The sequence below is a fragment of the Chrysochloris asiatica genome, unplaced genomic scaffold, assembly GCF_000296735.1.
Source record: "Chrysochloris asiatica unplaced genomic scaffold, ChrAsi1.0 scaffold00027, whole genome shotgun sequence".
NCBI lineage: Eukaryota > Metazoa > Chordata > Mammalia > Afrosoricida > Chrysochloridae > Chrysochloris > Chrysochloris asiatica.
The window spans coordinates 19923516-19940323 of record NW_006408545.1 but is presented as its reverse complement, the minus strand read 5'-3'; the positions used below and the strand labels follow the sequence as shown (position 1 = coordinate 19940323).

The 16808-nt window shown below is 38.5% G+C and overlaps 1 protein-coding gene across 1 annotated transcript in view; it reads left to right on the top strand.

The window, feature by feature from the left end:
* The window catches only part of LACE1 (lactation elevated 1), a 309080-nt gene that overhangs the window by 76020 nt on the left and 216252 nt on the right, over positions 1–16808 (top strand). Inside the window, exons 4-5 of the mRNA XM_006839948.1 lie at positions 12288–12389; positions 13485–13615. Of these exons, the coding sequence (XP_006840011.1) occupies positions 12288–12389; positions 13485–13615 (233 nt within the window). The remainder of the gene's footprint in view (positions 1–12287; positions 12390–13484; positions 13616–16808) is intronic.

The window sequence follows — 16808 nt, the reverse complement described above, 5'->3', positions numbered from 1 at the left end:
ATTGTGTGGATCATGACAAGCTATGGACAACATTGCAAAATATGAGTATTCTGGAACTCTTAATTGTGCTCATGAGGAATCTGTACCTGGACCAAGAAGCAGTTGTTTGAACAGAACATGGGAACACTGAATGTTTTAAAATTAATAAAGGTTTGTGACACGGTTGTATTCTTTCACCATACTTATTCAATCTGTATCCTGAGCAAATAATCTGAGAAGCTGGGTGCTATGAAGAAAAACATGGCATCAGGATTGGAGGAAGACTCATTAACAACCTGTGATAATGCAGATGATACAACCTTGCTTGCTGAAAGTGAAGAGGACTTAAAACATTTACTGATGAAGATCAAAGTGCACAGCCTTTGATATGGATTACATCTCAATGTAAAGTAAAAATTCTCACCACTGGACCAATAAACAACATTCTTATCAATGGAGAAAAATTGAAGTTTCAAGGACTTCATTCTTCTTGGATTAACTACTAACACTCATGGAAGCAGCCGTCAAGAAATCAGACGTTGTATTGCATTAGGCAAAACTGCTTGCACAAGACCTTTTTAAAGTGTTGAAGAGCAAAAATGTCAGCTTGAGGACTAAGGTGTGCCTGACCCAAGCCATGGTAATTTTCAATAACCTCATATGCATGTGAAAGCTGGGCAGTGAATAAGGAAGACCATAGAAGAACTGATGCTTTTGAGTTATGGTGTTGGAAGAGAATATTGAAAGTGCCATGGGCTGCCAAAAGAATCTTTAGATCCATTTTGGAAGAAGTGCAGCCAGAGTGCTCCTTGGAGGCCAAGATGTCCAAACTTCGTCTCCCATACTTCGGACATATTGTCAGGAAGGAACAGTTACTGGAGAAGGATATTATGTTTGGTAAGGTGGGGGGGGGGTCAGGGAAAAAGAGGAAGACCCTCAACAAGATGGATAGGCCAAGTGGCAGTATCAATGGACTCAAGCATGGTTGGCCCAGGATCGGACAGTGTTTTGTTTTGCTGTGTATAAGGTCGGTACTGACTCGATGGCACCTAACAACAAGAACAACAATAAGTCGAGTGCTTATTATCAAGCCATCGAAGCTAGGTCAAATGGGTACTATCTGCAAGTTTGGGTGTTCTTGTGCATCTCCCTTCACTTCATGTCAGCTAGATGCTTCACTCTCCAGTTTAAAATGTCAAAGAAGTACAAATGTTTCTTTTTGTACTTCATTGGTAAATTGATATTTTTGATAACAATATACTTACTGAGAAAACACTTTATACCAGATGCATAACTTGGTCAGTTTTATGGTTTTGCAGCTTTATGCTCTGTGCTCCAATCTCATCCTGTTGTCCAAAAATCATTCTTTGCTTATTGAGAACATTCACTTCCTGTCCCATCACTTTCATCTTCAGTCATACTAAAAGTAACCTCTTTGTTCCTCCTGTTACCTTAACAATTTAACCATAAATGGAGATGTTTTGCAAAGTATATCTGCTTCCACTTTTGCAAAAGGACATTAAAAACAAACCCTCTGAAAGTTGTTATATTTTAGTTTGGAAAGTATAGACATTTTCTAACTAATTGAAGGCAGGCGCAATAGAGTAATTCATATGAACGTTGAAATAATTAGAAAAGACACAATAATGTGGGAAGTTCACCTAGGCTGGGTTTATGGCAACCTGTGACTAGAAACATCTCAATAACCTTTCATTAGAAACATCTAGAGAGGGCAAAGAGAAAAGATTCTGAGATCAGAAGTAAGATAAGAGTTTTTGTGAATATAATTAGTTTAGTTTAGAATATTTAAATTCAGTTAAATTCTAAGTTTTTTTTACTCCATATATAGGTGTACTGGTGTGGCACTGTGGGTTAATGCGCTGGACTGCAAGGTTGGTTTGAACCACAAGGTCAGTGGTTCAAGCTCACTAGCCACTCCTTGGAAACCCTATACAGGGTTGCTACGGGTCAGAACTGACTCGATGGTACTTGGCAACAACATGATAGAGTAGTCTTAGAATGGAAATTCAAGCGGTATTATTTTTTTCATCTTGGGGTGCATATATTAACTCTTTTAAAAATTGTTTTATTATGATAAAAATACATATAACAAAATGTTTGCCAATTTACTACATTTATATGTATAATTCAGTGACATTGATGGTATCCATCAGATTCAACCTTCAGTACTATTCATTTCCAAATTATTCCACCACCACTGACAGAAACTCAGTGTCCTCCAAGCAATGACTCCTCCTTTCTCCCTCTTTTATTTCTGACACCACTAATAATAAACTTTGAAGTCCTGGTGTGATGCTATGGGTTAATGTGCCAGACTGCAAAGCCGTTTGAACTGCAAGGTTCTGGTTCAAACTCACTAGCTGCTCCTCAGAAACCCTATACCGAGTCACTATGGGTCAGAATCGACTCAACGGCACTTAACAACAACAACAACAAATAATAAATTTTAGTCTCAGCATTTGTCTACTCTAAATACTTCTTATTTGTGGGACCATGTAATGTTTGTCTTTTTGTGACTAACTTACTTCACTCATAATGTTTTCAAGGTTCATCTATGTTGTAGCATGAACCATTTCTCTTTATGACTGAGTAACATTTGATTGCATGTATGTGTCCCATTATGTTTATTCATTCAATTGTTGATGGATATTTAGGTTTCTTTCCATCTTTTGGTTATTGTAATAGTGCTCGAATGAACACTGACGTATAAGTGTCTGTTTATGTTTCTGCTTTCAGTTCTTTTGGATCTATACCTAGCATTGGGATTGTTGGGTTATGTAGTAGTTCTATTTTAAGGTTTTTGAAGAACCACCAAACTGTTTCCCACAGTGGCTTCACCGCTTTGCAATCCTACAAACAATGGATAAGGGTTCCAATTTCTCCACATCTTTGCCAACACTCATTATTTATTGATTTAAATGGTGGAAATTTTTACAACAAAACATGGAGCAATTTGAGAGTTTCTTACATGTGGAGTTTGGCGACATTGGTTACATTCTTAAAATTGTACAACATTGATTATATTCTTCAATGTTATATTCTTTCCAAATTAACTTACCACCAGAAACATACATTCAGTGCATCCTAAGCAATATCTCCTTTGTCCCCCACTCCATCTGACTGCTGGTAACCATTAATAATTTATGGTTTCTATATATTTGCTTATTTCATGAAGTGAGATTATACAGTATTTGTTTCTTTGTGACTGACTGATTTTGCTCAGCATAATGTTTTCAAGGTTCCTCTATATTGTGGCATGCTTTATTCCTTATGGCTGAGTATTATTCCATTGCATGTATGTATGTATGTACCACATTTTGTTTATTCATTCATCAGTTGATAGACATTTGGGATGTTTCCAACTTTTGGCTATTGTGAATAGTGCTGCAGTAAGCATTGGTGGCTTATGCCTGTTTGCATTGCTTCTTTGAGGTCTTTCGGGTATACACCTAACAGTGGAGTTGCTGAGTGTATGGTAGTTTGTGTTCAACTACTATGTTGTATGTTTAACTGAAGAACTGCTGAATTGTTTTCCATAGTGGCTGTACCAGTTTATATCCCCACCAGCAATGGATGAGTTTCCCTATTTCTCCACAATTTAGCCATGAGCAAAAAATATTTACTTTTTTGATCATAAGGAGCTCTGGTAGCGTAGTGGTTATGAATCGGGCTGCGAACCTTAAGGTCAGCGGTTCGAAACTACCAGCTGTTCCGCGGGAGAAAGATGAGGCTTTCTACTCCCGTAAAGATTTACACCCTCGGAAACTCTGTACAGGGTCGCTATGGGTCGGAACCGACTCGATGGCACTTAACAACAACAACAAATCCTGTTGTTAAGGATCTCTGGTAGTGTAGTGGTTACGAATCGGGCTGCAAACCTTAAGGTCAGCAGTTTGAAACTACCAGCTGTTCCACGGGAAAAAGATGAGACTTTCTGCTCCCTTCAAGATTTACAGCCTCAGAAACCCTGTACAGGGTCGCTATGGGTTGGAACCGACTCGATGACACTTATAAACAACATCCTGTTGTTATTGTTAAGTGCTGTTTAGTTTCTGAGGAGTGGCTGATGGGTTAAAACCACTGCCCTTAGTGCTTATCTTACAACGCCACACGAAACCTATAACCATCCTTGTTTTTGTGGTTAATAGCCTCTGAGTTAGTTCCAACTTAATGATCCTGTATAGAGTTTCTGAGGAACAACTGGCTTGTGGGTTTGAACAGTAAAGTACTTATCCTACAGCACCACACCAGAACTCCATAACCATATTTGCTGTTGTTGTTACTAAGTAAGTGCTGTTGAGTCAGTTCTGACTCGTTGTTGTTGTCAGGTGCCATCGAGTCGGAACTGACTCATAGCGATCCCATGCACAGCAGAACGAAACAATGTCCGATCCTGGGCCAACCTCACTACCGCTGTCACACTTGACGCCATCAATGATGCCACCTGGCTGATCCATCTCGTTGGGGGTCTTCCTCTTTTTCTCTGACCCTCCATCTTACACAACATGACATCCTTCTCCAGCGACTGTTCCCTGCTGACAATATGTCCAAAGTGTGAGAGATGAAGCTTAGCCATCCTGGCCTCCAAGGAGCACTCTGGCTGCACTTCTTCCAAAACATATCTATTGGTCCTTTTGGCAGTCCATGGCATCATAGTGACCCTGTATAGGGTTTCCAAGGAGTGGCTGGTGGGTTTGAACTGCTGACTTTGCTGTTCAAACTGACCTTGCGGTCAGCACCCACGAGGATGCCATCTTGTTGTTGTTGTTAAATGTTGAGACAGTTCTGACTCATAGCAACCCTGTATGGGTTTCCAAGGAACAGCTGGTGAGTTTGAACTATTGACTTTGTGATTCAAAATGACCTTGAGGTCCAGTGCTTTATCCCATAGCACCACTCCACGATTCCAGGGTTCCTTTGTTGTTGTTGTTGTTAAGTGCTGTTCAGTCAGTTCTGACCCATAGTGACCCTGTATAGGGTTTCTGAGGAGCAGCTGGTGAGCTTGAACTGCCAACCTTGAGGTTCAAACCAACTTAGCAGTCCAGTACACTAACCTACAGCGTCACACCAGGAGTCCCCAGGGCTCCTTTACAGGGTCTCAAAAAACTTCCCACAGAGATTCAAAAAGGGTAGTCTTGACAGATTTCATATGTATCACATATATATTATATCTTTCATAGATGTGTGTGTATATATATATATATATACATACATATATGTCATTTTGCTTTATTGTGATGGTTTGCTTCTTGCTGTGATGCTGAAAACTATGACACTGATATTTGAAATACCAGCAGTCACTCATGGTGAATAGGTTTCAGTGGAGCTTCCAGACTATGATAGACTAGGAAGAAGTAGAGGCAGACCATTTCTGAATGCTTAACCACGAAACACTTTATGACTAGTGGCGGATTATTGCCTGACATAGGGCTGGAGGATGAGCTCCCCCTCAGGTTGGAAGGCACTCAAAATACACCTGGAGAAGAGCTGCCTCCTCAAACTAGAGTTGACTGTAATGACATGGATGGACCTTCATTTGCTGATGTGGTACAACTCATAATGAAAAGAAGCAGCTGCAAACACACATTAACAATGAAAATGTGGAATGTACAAAGTATGAATCTAGGAAAATTATCAAAATGAAACTGAATTCCTAAAGATTGATATCCTAGGTATTAGTGAGCTGACATGGACAGGTATTGGCCATTTTGAATCGGATAATCATGGTTTACCGTGCCAAGAAACCATGCATGTGAGTGGAATTACATTCATTGTTAAAAAGATAATTTTGAGATCTATTTTGAAGTACAGTGCCATCTGTGAAAGGATAACTGGAGTCCTGGTGTGGCACTGTAGTGTAGTATAATCCAGTGACCACAAGGTTGGTTTGAACGGTAAGGTCAGTGGTTCAAATTTACCAGCTGCACCTCAGAAATGCTATACAGCATCTCTATGAGTCAGAACCAACTCAATGGCACTTAACAGCAACAAGGAAGACCAGTTAATATCACTATTACTCAAATATAAGCACCAACTTCTAAAGCCAATAATGATGATATTGAAGAATTCTGCCAATTTCTTTGGTCTGAAATTGATCAAACATGTAATCAGGATGCATTGACAATTACTGATGGTTGGGATGTGAAAGTTGGAAATATTAAGGAAGGACTGGTAGTTGGAAAATATGGTTTTGGTGATACAAATTAAACTGGAGATTGCATGATAGAAATTTTCAAGCCCAATGACTTATTCATTGAAATTACATTCTTTTAACAACATAAACAGTGACTGTACACATGAACCTCAGCAGATGGAATATATAGGAATCATATTGACTACATTTGTGGGAGAGGACAGTAGAGAAGCTCAATATCATTAGCTCGAATAAGACCAGATGCCGATTGTTCAACAGATCATCAACTCCTCATAAGCAAGTTCAGGTCGAAGCTGAAGACAATTAAAACAAGTCCATGAGAGACAAACTATGACCCTGATGTGTCTCACTTGAATTTAGACACCATCTCAAAAACAGATTTGATACATTAGACACTAAAGACTGAAGAACAGAAGAATTGTGAGGTGACATCAAGGACACCATACATGAAGAAACCAAAAGATCATTAAAAAGACAGGAAGATGTTATCAGGACTGATTTTGATTGTTACAAATGTAAAGGTAGACGTTTTGTAACAAAAGGAGGGGAATAGTTGATCTTGCAGTCCAGGAGCAGAGGACCCTGGGACCATCAAGGGAGAAAAGCGGAGAGCAGGACCCTACCTAGAGAAGCAGTGATGCCTGAGATGGAGGCAGAGACAATGATGTGGAGAGATGGAGCAGCTGGGGACTTTAGACCCAGAGAGGGAGAGGGGGGCTGTGTTCTGATGACCGGGGGAGGGGCAGGCTTTTAGTGCATACCCTTTGGTTGGTTGATGATGCATGGAGGGGATTGTAACCATAGAAATGAAATGATATACGATAGAATGAATGTAAAACTAATGTTCTCTCATGTAAACGATCACATAATTCACAATAAAACATTAAAAAAAGAAAAAAGAAGAAGAAGAAGATGGAAAGAATTCACAGCTCACAGGAAAAACCTTCAGGTTGGAATGCACTCAAAATGCATCTAGGGAAGAACTGCCTCCTCATACTAGAGTTGACCGTAATGATGTAGATGGAGCAAAGCTTTTGGGACCTTCATTTTCTGATGTGGCACAACTCAAAATAAAAAGAAACAGCTGCAAACATCTATTAATAATAAAAATGTGGAATGTACAAAGTATGAATTTAGGAAAATCGGAAGATGCCAAAAATGAACTGGAACACATACAGATCAATGTCCTAGGCATTGTTAAGCTGAAATGGACTGGTATTGGCTATTTTGAATCAGATAATCATTATGATTTACTGTGTGGGGGTATGACAAATTGAAGAGTAATGGCATCCCATTCATCTCAAAATCTATCTTGAAGTACAATGCTGTTTGTGATTGGATAATTTCCATAAGCCTACAAAGAAGATCAGTTAATACCATTATTATTCGCATTTATGCATCAACCGCTAAAGCCAGTGATGATGAAATTGAAGAATTCTACCAACTTCTTCAATCTGAAATTGATCAAAAATGCAATCAAGATGCATTGACAATTACTGGTGATTGGAATGTGAAAGTTGGAAACAAAGATAAAGGATCCACAGTTGGTAAATATGGCCTTGGTGATAAAAAATTATGCTGGAGATCACATGATAGAATTTTGTAAGACCAATGATTTTTCATGGCAGATACCTTTTTTAAACAACACAAAAGGTAACTATACACACGACCTCACCAGATGGAATCCACAGGAGTCAAATTAACTTCATTTGTGGGAAAGACAATAGAGAAGTTCAATATCATTAACCAAAACAAGGCCAGGAGCCCATTGGGTAATAGACTATCAATTGCATTGGGTTGCAATAGTGGAGGATTCTATGAATGCAATTTTGAATGATGCAGAAAGCATCAAAAGAAGAAGGAAGAAATACACAGAATCACTGTCTAGAATCACTGTCACAGACTCAGCAGAATGTGGAAATCACCTAACATTACTCACATACAAGTAAAATTTTACTTAAAATAATTAAAATTCTTGCAACAATACGACAGGTAACTGCCAGAAATTCAAACTGGATTCAGAAGAGGATGTGGAACTAAGGATATCATTGCTGACATCAGATGCATCTCTTGGCTAAGAGTAGAGAACACCAGAAAGATGTTTACTTGTGCTTTACTGACCCTGCAAAGACTTTCTACTGTATGTATTATGACAAACTATGGATAATATTGGGAGTAATGGGTATTCCAGAACACTTTAATTGTTCTCAAGAGAAACCTGTACATACACCAAGAAGCAATTCTAACAGAACAAGGAGATACTGAATGGTTTAAATTCAGGAAAGGTGTGTGTTAGGGTTGTGTCCTTTCACCATACTTATTCAACTTGTATGCTGTATTCAACTTATTCAAATAATCTAAGAAACTGGATTTTTAAAAAAAGAATGTGGTTTCAGGATTGGAGGAGGACTCATTAACAAACTAAGATATACAGATGATGCAACCTTGCTTGCTGAAAGTGAAGAGGACCTGAAATACTTACTGGTAAAGATGAAAGACTACAGCCTTCAGTATGGATTGCACCTAAATGTAAAGAAAATAAAAATCCTCATAACTGGACCAATAAATGACATCATGATAAATGGATAAAAGATTGAAGTGGTCAAAGACTTCATTTTGCTTGGTTCCATAATCAACAATCATGGAATCAGCAGTCAAGAAATCTCACAATGTATTACATAGGCAGTTTAGGTGAAAATGACCTCTTTAAAGTATTCAAGAGAAAAAATAATCAGTTTGAGGACTAAGGTATGCATGACCCAAGCCATGGTATTTTTCAGTAGCCTCACAAGCATGTGAAAGTTGGACAGTGAGTAAGAAAAACTGTAGAAGAATTGATGAATTTGAATTATGATGTTGTAGAAGTATATCAAGAGTACCATGCATTGCCAGAAGAATAAACAAATTTGTGTTGAAAGAAGTACAGCTTGAATGCTCCTTAAAAGCCAGGATGGTGAAAATTTGTCCTAATACTTTGGATGTAGTGCCTGGAGAAGGGCATCATGCTTTGTAAAGTTGAGGGTCAGTGAAAAAGAAGACCTTCAGTGAGATGACTGATATAGTGGCAAAAACAATGCCCTCAAACATAACAACAGGTGCAGGACCAGGCTCTGTTTCATTCTGTTTTGCAGAGGATCCCTATGAGTGGGAACCAAGTAGAAGTCACCTAACAACATCATATGTATGGGCAACTTTTTTTTTTTTTTAATTAATGTTTTATTGTAAATTATGTGACAGTTTACGTGGGATAACAGTAGCTTTACATTCATCCTATTGTATATTGTTTCATTGCCATGGTTACAGTCCCGTCCCTGCATCATCAACCAACCAAAGGGTATACCCTGCAAGCCTGCCCCCTGGTCGTCAGCACACAGCCCCTCTCCCTTTCTGGATCTAAAGTCCCCAGCTGCTCCATCCCTCCACATCACTGTCTCTGCCTCCATCTCAGGCATCACTGCTTCTTTGGGTAGGGTCCCACTCTCCGCTCTTCTCCCTTGATGGTCCCAGGGACCTCTGCTCCTAGACTGAAAAGTTAATCACTCCCCTCCTTGCTGGGCGACTTCTTCTATGGTTCTGTCTATGGTCTGTCCTGTGAAATATTTTATCTGTGCTTAAAAGCACATGTTAATTTATCTTTCTTTGTGTGTTTTGTTGTTTTTGTTAAGTGCCCTTAAGTCGATTTTGACTCCTAGCGACCTTGTATATAGGGTTTCCAAGAACTGGCTGGTTGATCTGAATTACCAGTCTTGTGGTTAGCAGTTCAGTTCTCATCCTACAGTACCACTCTAGTATCCTGTTGTTGTTGTTAAATGCTGTTGAATCAGTTCTGACTCATAGTGACCATGTATAGGGTTTGTAAGGAGAAGTTAGTGAGCTTGAACTGCCAACCTTGTGGTTCAAACTGTCTTTGCAGTCCAGCGCATTAACCCACAGCACCACATAGAATTCCAGATAGTGATCTATAAATGCCTATTATGTCAAATTGTTTTATAATATTACAGCGATCTTCTATGTCCTTACTGATTTCCTGTTATTGATTTTATGCTACTAAGAAGGAAATGTTGAAATCTCCTACTTAACTGTGGATTTATATTTCTTCTTTTAGTTTTATTTATTTTTGTTCATGTGCTTTGAGTCCTTTTGTAGGTACATAGATACTTAGGATTATGTTTTCTTGATAAATGAATTCTTTAATTACTAGGAAATAGCTTTATTTTTCTTTAGTAATATTCCTTGTTCTGAAATCTAATTAGCTTTATATTAAAATAATCATTCCATCCTTCTTATAATTAGTATTTGCTTGGCCTATCTCTTTTCATCCTACTACTTTCAATGTGTGTGGGTTTGTTGTAGGCAGTATATATGTTGTTGTTGTGTGTTGTTGAGTCTGTTCTGACCCACAGTGACCATGTATAGGGTTTCCGAGGAGTAGCTGATGAGCTTCAACTGCCGACCTTGCGGTTCAAACCAACTTTGCAGTCCAGCACATTAATATCCTGTGCTACACCAGAACGCCAAGGAGCTCTGGTAGCGTAGTGGTTACAAATCGAGCTGCAAACCTTAAGGTTAGCGGTTTGAAACTACCAGCCGCTCTGCGGGAGAAAGATGAGGCTTTCTACTCCCGTAAAGATTTACACCCTCGGAAACCCTGTACAGGGTCGCTATGCTTCGGACCCGACTCGATGGCACTTAACAACAACAACAACAACAACAACACCAGAACGCCAGGCAGTATATATAGTTAGCTCTTTTTTTTTAATCCACTCTAGCTTAGCCTTCTAATTGGATTTTTTGTCCATTTGAACTTTGAACTTATCAATATGGTTGGATTTAAGCCCGCCATCTTTTTGTTTTATGTTTGTCCTGTCACTGTTTCCAGTGTTCTTGGTGGAGGATTGGATCATTGCGATCCATAGGGTTTTCATTGGATGATTTTCAGAAGGCGATCACTTGGCCTTTCTTCCTAGTCTGTCTTATTATGGAAGCTCTTCTGACACCTGCTCAATAGCAAAACACAAACCTCCAAGCTGCTTTATGTTCCCAGAACTCTGATCTCTCGCCCAACCAGACTTGTGTGCTTTAATTGGAGTACCCCTCCCTGTGCTGTGATCTGGGAGGTGTCTCTAAGACGAAAGCCGGGCTGATCATAGCACTCATCTCTTTTATCCTCTTCTCTTAGGGATCAAAGCCTTGTCCAGTGTCTGAAAACATTTGTTCATTAAAAACTTGAATTTTTTCAGACACAAAAGACTTTCTGGCATTCAAATGACAGGGATCCAAGAGATAGACACAGTTCTTACTTACTGAGCTGTTTTGGATTTTTAGTAATCAGTGGGCTCTGAGAAGAAAATGTGGGCACTGTGGTGGGGTGGCCTTGGAGGAAGTAGGGAGGATGTGAGATGCTTACCAGCACTTCCGGGTCTGGCCTGGGAATGCCCAGGATATGAACAGAACTTGCCACTGCTCCCAAAGCTGTAGGCATTCTGTGAGGGAAGAAGGATGTTTGTGCATGTTCATATTCAATGGTCTGCCTATTGGCTATTTGATTACTAATGCAATTGTTCTCATTAAAAGTTTCAGAGGGTTGAAAATGAGATAATTTAATTTTGAGTGTTTACTCTATCAGCATTTCTTCAAGTAGGGCTCTTTTGAAAGACATTCTCAGCTTTAAAAATGGACATGTTAGAATTGGCAATTCTCTAACTCTATTCTTTATTTTCAGTATTAATGCTAGATACGAATCCTTATTTTTCATTTAACTTTTTTTTGTTTCATTTTTGAATTTTCCCTTAATGCCTAAGACAATTCCTCCTTCATTGTATTGGTCAAATAAATATTTATTTGACAAAGTAATTGTGTTTATACTTCTATTTTTTGTAAGAGAAGATGAAAGATAAATAATCTGTAAAGCTTGCCAGTGTATGAACATAGTTCTTTGGGGGAAATAGTCCCTTTATTATCAGCTAAACATTGTATTTCTTAAAAACAGGATTTTAAGAGAAAAGAATAATATCAACATTTTATGTCTTAAGCTTTCCAATTAAAGAGTGTGGTTTCATTATCTCAAAACAAATGAACAATCATTAAAATAATCAGTACATACTGTTTAATAGTATTCTTTTTTGTTTTTAAGGTACAGGAAAAACAATGGTGATGGACATGTTTTATGCTTATGTGGAAATGACAAGGAAAAAACGGGTTCATTTTCATGGTTTCATGCTAGATGTGCACAAAAGTAAGTTAATCATATGAAAGTAGTGATTTTAGTAGGCAAACAGTACAGAAATCATTTTCTTCATTGGATGCACATGTAATTTTTTTTCAAATAGATTTTTGTATAAAGTAAGATTTTTATCTGGTTTTGTTTTGGACTATTTTGAAAGCATCAGTGATGTTCTGGAGTTGGCCCTAAAGTCAAATGGATTAATCCAAATAAGAGACCTGGTGCTGCTGCTGTGTTCTGTCAAGTCAGTTTCGATTCGTAGTGACCCAGTATAGGGTTTCTGAGGCTGCAAATCTGTACAGGAGCAGAAAGCCTCGTCTTTTCCTACGGAGCGCCTGGTGGATTCAAACTGCTGACTTTGAGGTTAGCAGCCGAACGTGTAACCTCATCCGGGCTCCTTAAATAAGGGATCAGAGGTTACGATCTGAAAGTCAGGCTTTTTTTTTTTTTTCTATTAAGGAACAACATCAACAAAAAAAGGTAAAACTTCACCTCTTGACTAAGTCCTTTACTCTCTGTCCTCTGTGTCCCCTTAGTATGTATGTACTCAACTTGTATGTTTGCCTTATGTTTTGTCCGTTTTTTTATGCTAGCCCAGTTTTTCATTATCTACCAGCTACACTATGACCTCCACAGGGTGGGAACATTATCGTGTTCTCCTATTTCTTTCAGCATTTTGTACACATATAATGAATGCAGTGGGGTTGGCTTTAGTGTATTAGGGCTGAAGACCAGGGAACATCCTGATTAGATATACTAGACAGAACGTGCAGAATCACATCCCCACACCCGTCCATGAAACCCTCAGGACTAAGACTGATCCGCTCATGCAGCTGTCTCTCTTTTTGTCATTTCTGAGGTGGTTGGAGAGTGGAGGTGGAGTGACCTTTGAATTTCCTTACAACCATGGGAATAAAATAATATTGGAACAATTGATTTTGAGGTAGAGAAAATAGGACCAATTTCAATAATCTAATTTGATTGTATGTTGAATTTAAATTTTATTTTTAGGCCCACACTTGTTAATTTAGAGATTTAAAAAACATAGTTGTCTAAATTATACTATTAATATAATATTTGGTTTGTGTTTAATTTCCTCCATTTAAGGAATACATCGCCTTAAACAAAGCTTGCCAAAAAGAAAACCAGGATTCATGGCTAAATCATATGATCCAATAGCTCCTGTAGCCGAAGAAATCAGTGAAGAAGCTTGTCTCTTATGTTTTGATGAATTTCAGGTAAAGTAGAGATTATTCATACATGTAAAATGGTATATCCAATGAAGTGGTGGATATTTCAATTCTGCTCGTGATTTTATCATTGTTTTATAAATTGATTTAACACATTCTTATTCTCTATCTCTTCCCACCCCCCAACTTTTTAATTGGATTGGGTGAAAGCTTACAGAGCAGATCAGTTTTCATTCAACATTCCATACACATTTATTTCCTGTCATTGTCACAATTTTCTCAATGTGACATCACTTATCTCACTTCCTCCCTGCTTCCTGGTTTCATTTCTCCTTCTTTCTTAATCCTTCCTAACTTCAGAACTTTGTATTTGAGCAAATGCTGCCCTTTTGATTATAAATGGAACACATTATCTCTTATTACTTCAATTTTACTATCTACTCCAGGAGTCAGCAAAACACAGTCTACACAGGACAAATTTGGCTGGCTTTTTTTTTTTTTTTTTGTATGACCAAAGAGAAAGTAATGGTTTTTATATTTTAAAAGAGTTGGAAAGAAAAACAGAAACAACAGAGACTGTATGGGCTTAACAGCAACAATAACAAAGCAGTTAGCATACAGTTGATTCCAGTTGATGGAGACCCCCGTATTTCAGAATAGAACTGTGATCCACATAGTTTTCACTGGCTGTAATCAGCATAAGCTGACTCAATAGTGATGGGTTTTTAGTGGGTAATCTGTCAGAAGTAGAATGGTGGGTTTGAATCACCAACCAGTTGGTTAGTAGCCAAGTGCTTACCTGTTTGTGTCACCTAGAATCTTAATTGACTTGCAAAGCCTAGAATGCAGCTTTATACAGAAAAATAAGGAAAAAAATATATGCTTCTCAATTCTAATCAGAGTCCTGGTGTGACACTGTGGGTTAATGCGCTTGACTGCAAAGTTGGTTTGAACTGCAAGATCAGCAGTTCAAGCTCACCAACAGCTCCTTGGAAACCCTATACAGGGCCGTTATGGGTCAGAATGGATTCGAGGGCACTTCACCACCACCACAACAAATGCTAATCAATGAACTTGAAATTTTAGACCAAAGAGAGAATGTAATGATTGCAAAATAATGTTTTTAAAGATTTTGAGTTTTCTAAAGAGTTCAACAAAACAACACATTATATTTCCTTGTAATACTATGTATAATCCAGAGTATATCCTTTATTGCTTATAAGAGCAAATATGACATGAAGGCAAACACTATGACTGTTACTTATTCTGTATCCTCTTTCATGCCCTGTGTTACAATACTAGCTACTCTAGGTTAGAAAATAACTTCCTTTTTATCTCTCTGCTTTCTTTAGTAGTTCTTAACTGTAATAATTTTCCTATAATACTTATAAAAGTAATTGATTATTGACATAGAAATAGAAAAAGTCCATAGGGACAAAGTATAACCTTAAAAGAGGGCTTTGAGCCAAGAGGAGGCAGTGACCCAATGCTAGAAACTGTGGAGCAGCGCATCTGAAGGGAGAGCTGTGACCGCTTTTTCATCTTTCACTTTTCATTTTTCATGTATCTCTCCTCTTCACCCCAATCACACTCTTACTGCATAGCCCAGATGTCTTCAGGCAGGCAGGAGCAAACCCTCAAAAGGGTCCAGCATTGCACCCACAGTTTTCCAATGACACAGAGAGGAGACCCGCAGGCTGCTTCTTATGACATTATGACCCTGGGAACCAGCCGCATAGTTAACCTAGGTGGGGTCCTTTGCACAGAAAATCAGTGAACAGTGTCAATCACAATTTTATTTTTGTTTTTGATTGGTGGTTTCTGTCTCTGCTTTTATGTTGTTTCTGTCTTTGGTCAGTTTGGCCTTACTCTTCTCCTGGGGGTGAGAACTTTCTTCCCCTACCTTACCCAAGAAGAGACTGAAATTGTGCCCATATAGCCAAGCTACAAGCAAACCCTGCAGTACAACACCATTAGGACAAGAGCCAAAATGAGCTGCTAGGCATTACACATGAAAAGGGAAGCCTATCTCCAGATCTGGTAACCTAGTGGTTACTAATTGGGCTGCTAATCTCATGGTCAGCAGTTCGAAACTACCAACTGTACCGCAGGGGAAAGATGAAGCTTTCTGCTCCCATAAAGATTTACAGCCTCAGAAACCCTATGCAGAATTGCTATGAGTCGGAATCGATTCCTGGCATATAACAACAACAATCTCCGGATCATTTCCACCAGAAGACACTCAGCAAGCTTAACAACAAGACAACATACACCCATTTAAGCATTAAAAACTCACACAACTGTTGAAGATGTCCAAGAAAACACAATTAAAGATATCAACACATGTCCAAAAACGGAAAAAAGTTCCTATTATCTTGAAAGATGAGAAGATAAACATTCAAGAAGCTGAAAGAACCCCAGGAAGGATAGACCTCAAAAGAAAATCACCGAGACATATAATCAAGCTCTCTAAAATCAAAGACAAGGAGAGAATCCTAAAAGCAGCCCGGGAAACAAGAAATGTCACCTACAAAGGCAAGCAAATCAGATTAAGCTCTGACTTCTCAACAGAAACCATGCAGGCAAGAAGACAATGAGGAGACATATACAAAACCCTAAAAGAAAAAAGCTGTCAATCAAGAATTGTCTATCCAGCAAAACTGTCAATCAAATACGATGGTTCAATCAAAACATTCCAGAATAAAAAGAAGCTAAGAGATTTCATTAAAGCCAATCCATAGCTTTAAAACATCCTAAAGGGAGTTCTTTGGAATGAAAACCAGCAAGAACAGACAACAACCAGAGATTGACAGATGTGGGAACACCACCTAGAGCTCAGTCGATGGATAGCAGAGTTCAGAACAGAACAAAATTACAGCAATGAATTCAGAGGACCTGTGAGGCCAACCAAAGATCTAAATATTAACAAATTAAAGAAGGGGGAAATATAGGAACAGACATCCAGGTGATGATGAGGAGGTCAAGTAGATGGCAGGATACAATAGACTGTCTTAAACACAGGGAAAGCTTAACAGACTATAGGGTAAACCCAAAGAAAATGAATACTTCACAATTTACCACAAAAATGAAGATCCAAGCAGAACAAGGAAACATTAAAACAAAGAAGAAACTGACAAGAAATAGCACAAAAACCATGGATGCAACACAAGAAGGCATGCTGAACAAAGGAACAAACAGCACCACAAAAAATTAACATAATGACAGCAGTTAATCCATACCT